This window comes from Daucus carota, chromosome 2 (genome assembly GCF_001625215.2).
Source record: "Daucus carota subsp. sativus chromosome 2, DH1 v3.0, whole genome shotgun sequence".
NCBI classification, from domain to species: domain Eukaryota; kingdom Viridiplantae; phylum Streptophyta; class Magnoliopsida; order Apiales; family Apiaceae; genus Daucus; species Daucus carota.
In genome coordinates, this window is record NC_030382.2 from 56,590,574 (window position 1) to 56,605,119 (window position 14,546).

Here is a 14,546-nt window from a genome sequence, read left to right on the forward strand (position 1 = left end):
TTCGGGAATAACAGAAGATTGGACTCAGATAATTTATTATAGGAAATTGTGAAAAAGATTTGACTGATGAAAGATGTGTACTATATTATGAAATCAAAATACAGTAAACAATTTTCGTCATGATTAGAATAGGTAAATCTATCCTTCACCTAACCCTTGATTTTGACATGGCTTAATTTGCTTCCTCGTTTAGCTTAGCCGATAATTATCATTATAGCCTTTTTGTACGCGTTTTATGAACTCCCCCTCCACTTCACAGACCTTGATATTTTAGCCCTCTAAAGTTACAAATTGTAATATAGTGTAATATAGATAATTTATCTTTAATAGGATTCGTCTAACTATATGCACTTTATTTGTCCACTAATCAGCAAGTTTCCTTTCTTAATTACGTGTTTAACGAGGATTCCTCTCTTTATTAAAAGCTTTTTCCCTACAACAATATTTAAAACATGCCCTTAAGACTATTATATTAAAAACTGCAAATATGGAATTTGGCCTTCCAAAGATGTGGAGCACACATCATTATAGATCCTTTTTAGTTCATTTCAGATTCACAAGGTGCCCAGTTCCCGTCTGCATCCTCCTACTCTCATCACCATGACTACTAACACTGGGAGGTACTCAAATACTAGATACATTGTTACTGCAAGAATAATAAATTTCTACATAAAGCGGGAATGAAGGGATAAAAATAAAAATAAATAAATTCTAAGAGAAGCACACGAACGAACAGGAATAAGATAACCAAAAATATCTAAGAGAAGCACACAGGAACTAACAGAACCTCAACGAGGTCTAAGTAACTAAGACAGCTCCAAGGACTTCAATTGTATATTTGTAAGATATGATGATAAGGCGACTAGGCAAAAAGAATACAATAAACATGAGTGACAAGTCTATTATAATTGACTCTGCAGTTACAAGAATTGCCGTGGATCGATACCAAACTTGGCTAGTTGGCTACTTGTACTTGGTGGGTTGATAATAGTCCGGTTTTTAATATCGACCAGCTATATAGGTTATTTTTCAAAAACCATGTCATATCAAACTACCCATCTGCAACTAAAGGTAGACAATTCACAATTTACAATCAACCCAGAATACATTTTTGACAAAATTTTAGAAAAACATTACCCACTACTTCCTCAAATACGTTGAGTGTACAAACACAATCATCAAAATATATACAATGCAGGGCCTTCAAATTTATGCAAATGCCAACTAATCTCTAATTATCATGTGAACTGTAAAACATGAAACTTAAACATTTACTAAGCATGAATTACTAATAAAGATTGTATATCATCATCCTCCTGAAGTACAAGAAAAATACATGGACATCTGCTTACAAATTTTAATTTATACAAAAGCGGAAAATTAATGTAGTCAATTAAAGTGTCCATTTGTATTTTTACATATGTAATATAATCCCTGCATCCACTTGGCTCTCAAGTTGCTAGTGGAAAAATGAAGGTGGCATTGCCCCAATATGATAATAGCCGCCTCCCAACTTCAACTATAAATACTACTGGACTTCATTACTAAACTTCACATCCCACAGATATCTTCTACTTATTTATCTTCTCGTTATCCTTTTGTTTCAAAAACTAGAACCCAAAAGTTATTACCAACCTTGACTTACACATGGGTTACCAAGTTCCTCATAGTTTTCTACTCACTCTAATGGTTTTCTTGCCAGCACTTTGTTACAGCCAAGACACCTATATCGCCTCTCGGGCAACTTATTATGGCAGCCCTGATTGCTTAGGGACTCCAAGTATGGACAAGTTCTATCTTACTTTATCTCTGCATCTTCCCACATGCATGCTAGCAGTGTTTCCACTTTCCATAGTTAATTTAGACAATTACATGCCAAGTCTTTTAAAGCACTCCATAATTCTCTAAACAAATATTCATGCATGCACACTTATATATCATATACACACATGCAAAAAATGCAATCATAAACTTTAAAAGAGAATGAAGTAATGTTGTAAATGTCTCTCAGCTGGAGCTTGTGGGTTTGCTGGATATGGAAGGACTGTCAATGGTGGTGAAGTAACGGGAGTCTCTAGACTTTACAGGAATGGCACTGGCTGTGGGGCATGCTATCAGGTAGAGACTATCTTTTATTGCAGCATTGGTAAAATTGTCATATACTAGCAAATAAAGTAGTTGTGCTAATAGAACAAGTACAAAACAGTGAGCTCACAAGGAGTTCTCTATTAAATAGAATTGAAATTGACCACCAGCAGGTATGTTACTTGAAATTTTCCACGAAAAATGATGGTGCAAAGTTAATAGTTCACCATCACTTGCTACAAAATTATTCATATATGTATATATATAGCTAAACACCAATCATCAAGTTCAACATATATTGCGAAAATATTCACTATCCACTTATGGTAAAATCTTTATCAAATATCTCAGGTAAGATGCAAGTCTCCAAAACATTGCACAGATGAAGGGGTGAAGCTAGTGATCACAGACTATGGTGAAGGAGACCACACAGACTTTATTCTCAGTGTACGAGCCTACTCAAAACTGGCTCTTCCAAACATGGCTATAGAACTTTTTGCATATGGGGTAGTTGACATAGAATACAAGAGAATTTCTTGCCAACATCCAGGTTACAATCTTATGTTCAAAGTCCATGAGCATAGTAGGAACCCAGAGTACCTAGCCATAGTACCAATATACCAGGCAGGCATAAATGACATCACATGTGTAGAATTGTGGCAGGTACTTCCACTCAACAGATATCTTACAATCTATAATGTTTTTTTATATATAACTAAATGATACGTGTCTTGTCATTAACTTTTATCAATGGATGCAGGAGGATTGCCAGGAATGGAGGACCATGCGTCATGCTTACGGCGCTGTATGGGACATGCCCAATCCACCAAAGGGCCCTCTGAACCTAAGGTTCCAAGTGAGTGGGAGTTATGGGGAAAAGTTGGTGCAACTGAGGGGTGCAATTCCTGCTGATTGGAAGGCTGGAGTCGCTTACGACACTGCCATTCAGCTTAACTAATAAAGTTAATATAGATATCCCCACATGTCGCTAGGATACATATATTACAAGTTGCTCATCTTGTCCACATACATGTACTTTCCTATATTTTCTAGTTCCTTATGTTTCTAAAGAGTGTTTTCGAGTTATTGGTGTTAGGCTGTGTCAAATAAATATGTAACCTATTTGGTGAGCATAAATATGTATGTTGTGCAAAAGTATTTCATGTCAGATCTTTCAGCTATTGGATATCAGTACATCAGAATCAAAAGAATAAAATGTTCAGATTTTTAATCCAATGTTGACATACTTTGGTTTTAAAGCAGTTAACTGCATAGCTAGCTTTAAGCAAGTTTAGGGAATAATTCTCTAATTAGAAGTACCTTACAGTTGTGAAAGCAGGGGTCAGGCGTTACAATGTATGTCCTTATTCCATCATAGTATTTACCAGAAAAATAATGCCTATAGCTAGAAACCAGCAAACTGTTTGTATGCATACATTGAATTTATTAAAATTATCATACAAGTAACATCATACTTAGCAATACTGTTTTGCTTAATAGTGGTTTATATTAGTTGATTTTTGAGCAACACGTACAAAGACGTAGGACACCACCATGAGGTGAAATGAGTTTCACAAACTGGCACAAGAGCACATGGTAATTTATCTTGTATTAGGAATAGAGACAAGGTATGCATACAACGTAACAACCCCAGGCCCTCTGATCTACAAGAAGTATACACTAGGTCGTGGTAGATAAATCCAATCATGATAATTAATATATTCAAGAGTTGTATTTCTTTCTTGTTTTAAGTATTTAGAGCTTAAGGCAAGTAGTTTCCCACTCCAATTTCTTCATCATATCCACATTTTCACATCCATTAACACTCTTCACTTTCAAAGGATATAAAGTAAGACAACGTTAGCATTACAGTCAAACCAAAATGAGAAGAGCCAAGGATACCATACTTCAAAGTTCAAACTAGCTATTATCCACAGAGAGACGGTTAATTACAGCAGTAGGCGAACTATATAACAAAAGATTGAGTACCAGACTGCAGCTACTTGATGATTCGTTCCTAGATCCACTCTTTCTGCAGCAAAAAGTTATAAGCCATCGAGACGAGACACCTTAAGAAAGTCAAACAGTTGAGCTATGCGGTTGATGTTCCTGAAAACAATAATCAGATAATACATGTCAATATAAGAAAATTATGAATAAGAATAGAAAAGCTTTTAACGATTACAGGAGTCACAAACAACTAGTAATTTCGAAACAACTAAGCTTACCTGCTGCAAGTAGCTACCATTCTCTATGACGGCTTATATCACAAAAGAAGTCAATCCATGACTTAATTACCAAACCCCTCTATTGGCCACCACCTAGGCCGATAAAATACCAGGCCATTCTCCCTGGCAGCCTTCATGTAATCCGTATCAGTACCACCACTGAAAACTATCCCCGCAGAAGCCAGAAGAATCTCAAACATCTCACAATTAAAAGGCTTGTTACTACTTTCTCTCTCAGCACGATCCCTAACAGAACTCCTCGGAACCCATAATCCTTCATTCTCTTTTTGCTCCTTAAACGAATTTGGCAATGTACGCCTCCCAGAAACACCACGTGATGTACCAACACCTCCCCTAGACACATCCCTAACCGCATCTAAATCCTCAGCATTCTTACGACCAAAGCGCCCTCGAGAACTCTCACATTTTGCATTATCAACCACGTTATCACAGTTCTCCTCATCTGACAAGATAACTACCTCAGTGTCCACCATTTCAGTGTCAATCACATTTTTCCCATTAAATTTCGAGTCAACCTTTTTTCCCTTCAAGTCAACCTCATCTCCACTCTCATCATCATCACACACAACACCTTCAACAAAAACATCACCAACACATTTCCGACCCGACTGAGGAGTTCCGGGTCGGATCTCGGGTCCTGGAGCATCACAGCTAGAAACAGACCGAGACTGATGCTGCTCCGGAGGCGTATGAAAGATCTCTTCATCCATATGCTCCGACTCACTCCCCGGCAGCGACACCATCGTTATTCCGGTGACTCGAACCGGTTCTTCCGGCTCCGGTTCTTCTTCCACAGGTTCGAACGCAAAACCAGATCTCCCAAGCTTTTCCTCCTGGAGAATGCTGATTCGGCACTCATTCGTGATTGATTGATACGGATCTTCGTTCATGCTTCAAGAAAATCGAGGAATATTTGATCAATTTGAAGCTGCGAGCTCAATCTGATTTTCTAGGGTTTTTAATAGTGTGATTTGGGGCTTTTTATTCCCGCGCGTTTCTTTATTATTATTTATTTAATATAACTGTCAAATCACGTTCCCGCCCTTTTTGTATCAACGGTCAAGATTAAGGTGCTGCAGTAGTTGTAGTACTACACTTGTACGAGGGCAGTAATAATTTGTGGTACCCATTTTTACGATTGATTATCATAACAAATATTTTGCTATTATTTTCTCATAAAAAATTTAATATTTAAATTGTTATATAACAAATTAAAAATATAAAATAATATAATATAATGAGATGGACAGAGGGAAATAATACCTAACATCTGCATGATAAACAAAAAATTAATTGTTGATTAATTTATGTTAAAATTACTTTCCTAGTTGAAATTGAACAATAGAAATGAAGGTATGCACTTGATTACTTTCTCCCACTTGCTTGTATGAATTTGATTTAGAGTATATCAGGGTATATATTAGTATAGCATTAGTCTGGCAAGCAAAGCAACAATGTTAATAACTTATAATTTTAAGAGGTTCAGCTGCTAAAAATACAAAAGGGCATCTCATAGTATTTGCAAGGCAGCTATAAAGCTGCATACAAAAACTCAGAAGATTCACACCTCCTCTGTATGTCAAGATATATATTACAGTCTTGTGTCACCTATACAAAAACAGAACCAGCCATATTCAACCCTTAGCTTACCAAGCATAGTATAGGTCAAAAGTTTTAAAATGATAAACGGCGATTAACACAGCTTTGCTTGCAGGCTTCTGTATTTTTTAAGCAATAAATTACAAGCCAACCAAAAAGTTTAGCAGTGGCGCGTGCATAATAACAATGGTCCTCAGAGAAGTGGTGTTTATACTTTATAGGTGGTGTCAGGGCCGGACATGATTTTGGTATATTGAGCTACTACTAGTGCTAGCCTGAGCATTAAAACTTGAAGCTGGCATCAGGAGTTCTGCCTGCGGGAAAGAACTGTGAGATGGAACATTTAGTAAAAGTTCTTGATCAGAATGGTCATCGAACCGAAAAGAATCCAGCATTAGGGATGAATTATCAGTAGGCAAGGCAAATAGGCTTTTTGGACTGAAGCAAGTGGCATCATTATCAATGAGTTCCTTGTTATCATAGTTGGCCTTCGTTGATACTCTTTTTGGGCTCTTCATTGTAGTCTTCCCTCCTGAGATTCCAAATAAACAACTTCAGTAAGCCCAAATTTATACCTATATCAGACAAGCTGATTACAGCAGGCAAATATCAACCGTGCATCACTAGGATGTTATGCTGGTGCAAGTATTTTAACTGCAAATAATAATAAAACTTATGGTTACTGGTCTAGAATAAGATGAATCATATACTTCACCCCATAGTAAGTTCTATATCCCCCCATTTCTCCTTTCCACCATTCACTGTCGTGTCTATTCTCCTTACTAAATCCAAAAGATAAAACATAGGTTGCCGTTTGTGAATGTCAATTATCCTTCATTTCAAAGTACAACATCCTTAACAACATATTGTGTCATTGTTTGAAATAGGTAATAGTGCTCTTTGGAACGGGTGATAATGGACGGAGACAGAGAAAGAGAGAGATGACCTGGATAATTTTGAAATTGGATGTCACGTGATCTCTTCACTTTCATTGATTGAGCAGAAGCAACAGCAGCAGGTCCTGCTGCTACAAAAGCACTTCCAGGACTATTATCACACTTTACATCCTACAACCAAAAACAAATTGGGTTATAATCATCAATATCTGCACTTAGCCATTTTATAAAACAATCCACTATAGTCACAGCAAGGAAATTGTGGGGTTGAACCTTCAGTAAGTTATAATGTTCCACCCAAGTGGATCTCGTCAAATTACACAGTACCAGCCTCTTCAAGTTTCCACTGCCTTCACTTTTAGTTTTACCCGATGGAGAGAAATCAAAAACTCCTTCTGCTAGTAGTTTTTGGAACATGGATAAATCTTCTATGAACTGAGGGCTATCAAACATGCTTTTAAGGCTATATGTGACAACAAAGAATTATATGTTACTACATTAGCTTCTCAAAAAAATATTAGAAAAACATGACGGCAGTTGAGTATGATGGTACTAGTATTTACAAGTGATACAAACCTATCTGGGATGGCAACAGTGTCGACAGAAGGTAGATACTTCAGCAATTGCTGCTGCTCATCATATGTCATAAGCCTTTCAAACTCCTCAAAATTGAGAACATCCTGCAAATTGTAAGAATAACAGTCATTACAAATCTATATCCACCACTCCAGCTGTTCAAGATCACGTCGACGCAAACGAGAACCCTAAGTAACAAGCAATAGTTAAGCAATAGGTCAAAATCCTAATATTTTCAGGGATGTGAATTTGTTTCTACAAATATAGTGAGAAATTCATAATCATCTAAGTTCAGGATTTGCAATCTAATCGTGACAGGCTTTGGAAAACCATTCAGGTACATGGACTTGAGAAGTGTTCTAGCTCTACAAATCAAAGACAAAACTGTACTATTCATATTTAAGCACCATTACACAGAAGTTCTGCCATAATAACACTCTCTTGACACAAACCAAAAACAAGAGCAACTGTTATCTACTGAAAAGAATGAAAAGGACATCAGTACTCTTATATATGTATGTGTTTTGCAAATATAAACCTCACAATCTTCTAGAGTTGGATAGCATGATTTTCAAACTCGGTGTATAGGCTACAGCCTACTACATTTTCTCTTTTTTAAGTTTCCACAACACAAAAAAATTATTTTATGTAATATGTGCTTCATCTCAGTCAGGCGTCAGCAAATACTGTAAAAAGATCTAGAAGGTACTTTTAGTTCTATGTCGCACAGCGGTGAACCATGATTGGCAAGAAGCTGCATTTTTTCTTCCTGGACCTTCTCTCTGCAAATTAAAAAGAAGTTAACAGGCAAAAAATGGATGAAAACATGTAAAACAAACCATTTTAATCTCTTCATGATCAAAGAATAAGCATATCAGCATCATTGCCACAAAATAAGGCATCTCTTCTTGCATGTTCTAAAGAATTTAATCATAGTACCTTATCAGTAGGTCTTGTTTCATTCCTGGACCAAGTTTATTGGCTCTCTCAACTCCAGGACTTGAAAAATTGACACCTTTGCTAGATGTCTGTACAGGAAGGGAGGAAAACTGAGAGTAAGCCTCACTGATAGAGTGATGCTTGTTATCAACTGAAAGGGAGCTAGCTTCAGACTCCTCTTCACGAGCTATTGTACTTGGATGCCTAATAAGCACACTTCCATGCCCTATCTCAACAGACACCATCGGAGTATCACTATCAATTAGCAAATCTTCCTCAGAGGATCCAGACAAGTATGACTGTTGTTCATGTAAAATGGTATACAAATCTTTAGTAAGCTTCTCAACTGAAGATTGTTTTGGGTGATTTACACAGGTCCTTTTCCTCGAGGGTACCATTGTATCCCAAATGATAGATTGAGCTGGGCCTGCATGCATGAACAATGAAAAATCACTTCATAGGACTAGCACAATCACTGCATTGGATTTGATGGTGTCTTCAATCTATATAATCAGCAAGAACAAGGAACTACAAAAAAGATAGAGCTTCTAATGCGATAATGTAGCACTTGCAAACTATTTTCCTGACATTAACATAAACTATATATTGCGCATTAGTACTGGAGATAACGTTCCTTTTTAACATTAGATAAAATTTGACTTGCAACAAGGTAACAGAAAAAAAAAAATGGAGCAAGGAGATTATTCCATATTCATCAAAATGCAAAAGGATTTAAGTTGAAGTTGACAACACACTAATATTGTATATAATTATGCAGATAAGCAGTTAATCTACCTGTCAAATCACTCGCATCTGCATTTGCAAGCTGCAAACAACTCTCCGAGTTAGATATTGCGGAGCCAGAACTTGATCTATTACTTGTGTCTTCATCTAGGACCTTTCGAAAAGTTCGACTATAATCAAGGGCAACTCCAGAAGGGCCACCACCTTTCAGAAACCCTTGATTATATTCATAGGCAGCCCCTCCACCTACTTGACTGGTATGGTTCTGTTTTCTTTTTAGCACCTTTGCCTCTTTGTTTTTTAAGGATATGGTCTTTACTCTTCGAATTCTGTACTCCTCAAGATCATCTGGCTCTGCCCTAGCATGTAGAGGTGTGTAGTTTACAAGTGAACCTTTTGTTCTCCATCGGGATCCACAGGCATTGCATAGTACAGGCTTCTCTGGAGGCCCATTACGCCAAAGAGGAGTGCCTATAATACAACTTCAGTATTAGCAAACAATTACGAAATTGTCAGCATGATGGCAGAAGGCAAAATGCAAATAGAGGCCAAATGAACGATATATCTCCAAAAATGTCACACGGACAAAAGTTTAGCGGAAGTTCTATTGTATCTGAGGATATACAAGTGATCACAGTACAATTTCTTCATTTCATGGGGGCTTAATTAAGGAATAAATCATAAATTCAAGTGTCAACCACAATGGCATTGACCAATGATCTAACTGAAGGTAAGTGATTGAAGAAGACATAGTCTCCTTGCTCTACACTATGTTGACAGTGAACAAACACATGATAGCAGCCACTCCAGGTGCAGCAATTGCTTATCCACTTTGATCAAACTCAACTAGCTATATAGGTCAAACCAATGGGACTTCGGACATTCTTGAAGCTAGAGGAGGCTTGAAGCTAGAGAAGGCTCGAGTGTAGGAATGTACCAACTGAAAAGCATTTACAAGACGTTTTGAAAGCTGATAGCAACAATTGAAGTCCTGAAGGTATCTTTTATGATAAGTCATTACTAAATTAGCAATGAGTAAAGCTCCAGAAAACACTTAGGTAACAGTAGAAAAAGGGCAATGCTTATAAGTAAATGAATACTTTGAGTGAACTAGGACATGGTTACTTGAACGCTTTCCAAACTTCCTAAGCATTGGTATGAATGAGTAGCGTGAACAATTCTATGTCAGCAGCCAGAACAATACCCAATGACAAAAATTGGATAATAACTCAAACATACATCAGAGTTCGATTCAAATGAAGTGGGGATGAATACTAAACCAGCACATTTCTCAAATTGTGTTGTGAATTCAAGAGTGAGCCAGAATCACTATAACCAGGACTCGAAACCAAGGTTTGACTCGAAAAAGTACTCTATGAAGTGAACTTTGGACAAAGAAGTACACAGACTCAGTCTAATTTCCTAGTACTGTAATAGCTAAAGCCAAGTTCCCATTAGTCCTGTACTAGAGAGTCAAAGGGGCATTTTACAGCAATGTCAAGAACACAAAAATTCCGGGTATGTTAACATATTCAATGATTCAACACCTCAACAACACAAATCAGATTCTGGGTATGTTCTTTACACACATGAACACACATAAAAAGTTGTGAAAATTGCAGAAAAACTCATTTTCCCCAAAAAAATTCAAACTTTAGAGGTAAAATGAGAGTTCAACAACAAAAAACTCACTTGTAACACCACAGTGACAGCAAGGTCCTTGCTTGCCCATGTCTCTATGTATTTTCTTGATTTGAAACAAAAGAAATTTCGACAAATGGGGAAGAACACAAGTTCTTGAGAAAAAAAGGATTTTTTTTGAAAATTATAAATTATAAAATTATATATTAAGCTCTTCAAAAGGCCTAAATTATACTAGTAAACACAAGGCCTCTTCTTCTTGGCTGCAACAAAGTTTTTGCAGAAACAAGAAAACACCCAACAAGAATCAAGAACAGTTTGGACCTTAAAGACTCAAAAATCACTGAAGAAAGCAAAATAAATCAAAGAAAAACAGGAGAAAAATAAATCTCAAAGTGGGCAATCTGTAAAACTGAAAAAGAGAAGACTCATGGGAGGAATCTAATAAATGGTTGAGAAAGGAAGGTGAAATGGGAAAAAGGGAGGGGATGTTGGGGTTGTGTATGACCTCTTCTTCTTGTATTGTATATGAAGTAAATGTTTCAGCTTTCTTTCACCTTTATTAATTTTGATGTTATACATTGTCATTTTACTATCCCTCCTCTCCCATTTTCAATATTAATATTAATACTCTTATTTGTTATTCTATAATAACTTAATAAAAGTTTAATTTTATATTTTTATTAAAAAATTATACATTATATATGTAATTAGTGAAAGGAAAGTAAAGAGATTATTTTCGTAAAATATCGAACATTTCATATGTCAAATTTATTCTTTGACCAATAAATAATTGTTTCACTATTAATTATAAGTTTTTTCCTCTCTTTACTAAATCATAGAGTTCTTTAATAAATGCTCATGAAAGATGTTTATTTAATCAAATAATATTATTATCCCATGTAATGGCTAGGTTTCAAGAGGTTAGAGGTTTGGTTTCCACAAGGGTGTAAATTTGAGAATATTTGAATGTGTATTATTATATTTTAAAATGGTAACGTTTTCAGGGGAGGAAGAGAAAGTTGAAGGTAAGAGGAAAGTGATGGAGAGATAATTGAGAATTGAGAACAAGAAAAAGGGAGTAAGAAACAAGAGGGTTTGTTTGGCCCTTCTTTACTTACCATCTCTCTCAAAATAATTATTTTTGTTCAGCTATGAAATATTAGTTAAAAATGAGCACATATTCTTTTGTGTCTATGGTGGTGACTTGATGTTGATAAATATATTTATCCACTGTGTTTTTATATATATGTTAGTCATGTTTTCTTTTCAAAGCTTGTTCTAGTATAACATGGGAAGCTGGTATTGGTTGTAAAAGGCACATCCCTAACTAGTGATGTGGCAATTGTGGCCCAATCAGAGCACTGTCCTTGGGGCCCACATGATGTGTTATGCACTAATCCTTGAATTAGTAGTTGGTTTTTAAATAGAAAAATGCTACGGACCCCAAATATTTATCCCAAAATTTTTTCCCAAATGATGTGGCGAAATTTCATTGGTTGCATTCATTCCCATAATAATGAGGCCCCCCTGCAGATTCATCAATCACCCAATCAAATTTCGCCACTTGTTATCCACGTCATTTGGTAACAAATTTTGGGGAAAAAATTTGGGGTCTCTAGCATTGCTCTTTTAAATAACGTGGTGAGTGACCATGTTAGGAACTTTACCCTATGCACTCAAGATAATTACCATGCTATCGGTATACGTTGGAGCAGTATTCTGTTACAAAATTTAAATGATTTATGATTTATGCTTTTTGACATTAATTTCGCTTCAGCTATCTCCTTTTTATACTTTAAAAATTAATAAATCTCATTATTTTTTTTCTCAATATTCTATATATATATATTTTTAACCTATACATAAATAATTGGTCGAAATGGAGAAAATAATTAATACCCAACTACTTGTACTGTAATATGCTAAATTTGGTTTTAACGCGGTTATACAAGTATAACGACATTCATTGTTTTAACTTCGATCTTATTACCTAGTGATCTAATCAATCGTATCATATCTTAAAAGATGTGAAAATTAAAAACGGTCCCCGACTCATCTCGAGAATATCTTAGAACAGATACTCATTTGTAAGGCTATAAGCCATATTTGTCAAAAAAAAAAAAAAAAAACGGTAAACTATATGCAAATGGAAAGGGGAACTCATCCGGCCAAAAATGAAATGGCTGGGGCTTATAATTAAAATAATAATTTTTAATTAATAATTCGAGATTTAGAGATGAGACTCAAATAAAAATTATATTATTTTGAAAAATCAAGTATCACTAAAAACAAAAAATATTTATTAACTTTTTTAACTACCAGAATTTTAATCTGAACTAGTCTCCGATTCAGAAATTTATTATGGAGGACTTCATCTATACAAATATGTATAATTTTCATTTAATAACAAATTAATATGACTGAAAATAAAATTTTAGGAAAAGAGTTAAATATAAAATATTTTAATTATAATATAAATAATTAAAGCTGCGAGGTGTCCAAAAACTGGAAATTTGAACCTCATCGTGAATGATTGGTCCGTTAGATTGTCATCTTGATGAGGTTTTTTTTTCAGTAATTACATTTACCCGTGACATGTTCCAACTATTATCCAGGTCAGAAATAAATATCGTAAAGGATAATAGAATGCAACAATAAAGAAGTAGATATTCTAAACTTTTTCAAACTGGACGGCTAAGCACCAGATTACAACATTTTCTCAGTGACTCATCCAATATTTTATGAGAAATATTGTACCAGAGTAGATGAGCTTGGCTTGATTTGTATTTATGTCGACTTTACTAACCACTAAATGTGGCAAGTAAATCGCACTGATTTATAATGGAGCTAAGTTGTTTGTAGGAATATCGACATAAATCATACAGTATACCTCTGATCGTCTGTCTCCGTGATATCCCCACATTTTCGAACATGTTTGTTTAAAATAATCATTTATATATTATTCCTCCCGTTTTAATTTACATGTTCATTTTCAATAAAAAAAATTTGTTTTAAATTTTCATGTTCATTTTCAATAAAAAAAATTGTTTCAAATTAGTTGTCAATTTCAACTTTTAATACAAAATCATATTCTCAAAGTCAATTTTACTTCATATATTTTTTATTTTAAAATTATGTACATAACTAAAATTGAACCGTCTTCAAATTAAATATTAATAATGTACAATCTTGAGAAAAATTTAAGTTCAAGTATGAAAAACATGTGAATATAATAATCCCCTGCGTCAATAAATAAAACTCAGCATTCCCTCCGTCTCTTAATACTTTTCTTATTTGCCTTTATCACGTTTGCTAACAAGCACTTCTGATCGTTAACATCTTTAATTTCGTATTAGTATTAAATATAAAAACTTCCCCTATTAAGGTACTCATGAATACGAATCCAATAAGATCACTCATGTCTATATTTTTTTTTTTTTTTGTAAGGTCTACATTCGTAGATGAATTGTATAGAAATACAATAAACCGCATCCGGGATTCCTTTCTTTCAAGAAAGTTTATCATCTAACCGAAAGTCATGCAAGCATAACTCCGGACGCTTAGACAATAAAGCTTAAATGAATTAGAAATGAAAAACCCATAAGTCCCGTAAAACAGCTCGCTTCCAAAGTATCCTGAAAAAAACAAATCAAACAAAACATAAATCAATATACAAGAGAATCACGCATATATATATAAACAAAAGATTATATATAACAAAAATAGATAGAAAATAAAATAATATAAAAATATTAATTAATTTCTAACCAAAGGATAATCCTTTGGTTAGACACATGAAAATTAAAATCTATGT

At 34.9% G+C, this 14,546-nt stretch overlaps 3 protein-coding genes across 3 annotated transcripts; 1 reads left to right on the forward strand and 2 right to left on the reverse strand.

Annotated features, from left to right (window-relative positions):
• Positions 1-1,541: 1,541 nt before the first annotated feature.
• On the forward strand, positions 1,542-3,321 carry LOC108206602 (expansin-like B1). The gene is made up of 4 exons (XM_017376956.2): positions 1,542-1,780; positions 2,012-2,118; positions 2,437-2,748; positions 2,846-3,321. The coding sequence occupies exons 1-4, from the start codon at positions 1,648-1,650 to the stop codon at positions 3,041-3,043; spliced, it is 750 nt and encodes a 249-aa protein (XP_017232445.1). The 5' UTR covers positions 1,542-1,647; the 3' UTR covers positions 3,044-3,321.
• A 579-nt stretch (positions 3,322-3,900) lies between these two features.
• Positions 3,901-5,315, reverse strand: LOC108206622 (uncharacterized). Its single transcript, XM_017376983.2, has 2 exons — positions 4,314-5,315; positions 3,901-4,194 (listed from the first exon to the last, which is right to left on the reverse strand). The coding sequence occupies exon 1, from the start codon at positions 5,222-5,224 to the stop codon at positions 4,376-4,378; it is 849 nt and encodes a 282-aa protein (XP_017232472.1). The 5' UTR covers positions 5,225-5,315; the 3' UTR covers positions 3,901-4,194; positions 4,314-4,375.
• Positions 5,316-5,821: 506 nt separating this feature from the next.
• Positions 5,822-11,257, reverse strand: LOC108210176 (GATA transcription factor 26). The gene is made up of 8 exons (XM_017381453.2): positions 10,781-11,257; positions 9,140-9,559; positions 8,345-8,771; positions 8,115-8,187; positions 7,406-7,509; positions 7,103-7,292; positions 6,880-7,000; positions 5,822-6,465 (listed from the first exon to the last, which is right to left on the reverse strand). Exons 1-8 carry the CDS (start codon positions 10,818-10,820, stop codon positions 6,161-6,163), a joined length of 1,680 nt encoding a protein of 559 aa, XP_017236942.1. The 5' UTR covers positions 10,821-11,257; the 3' UTR covers positions 5,822-6,160.
• Positions 11,258-14,546: the final 3,289 nt, after the last annotated feature.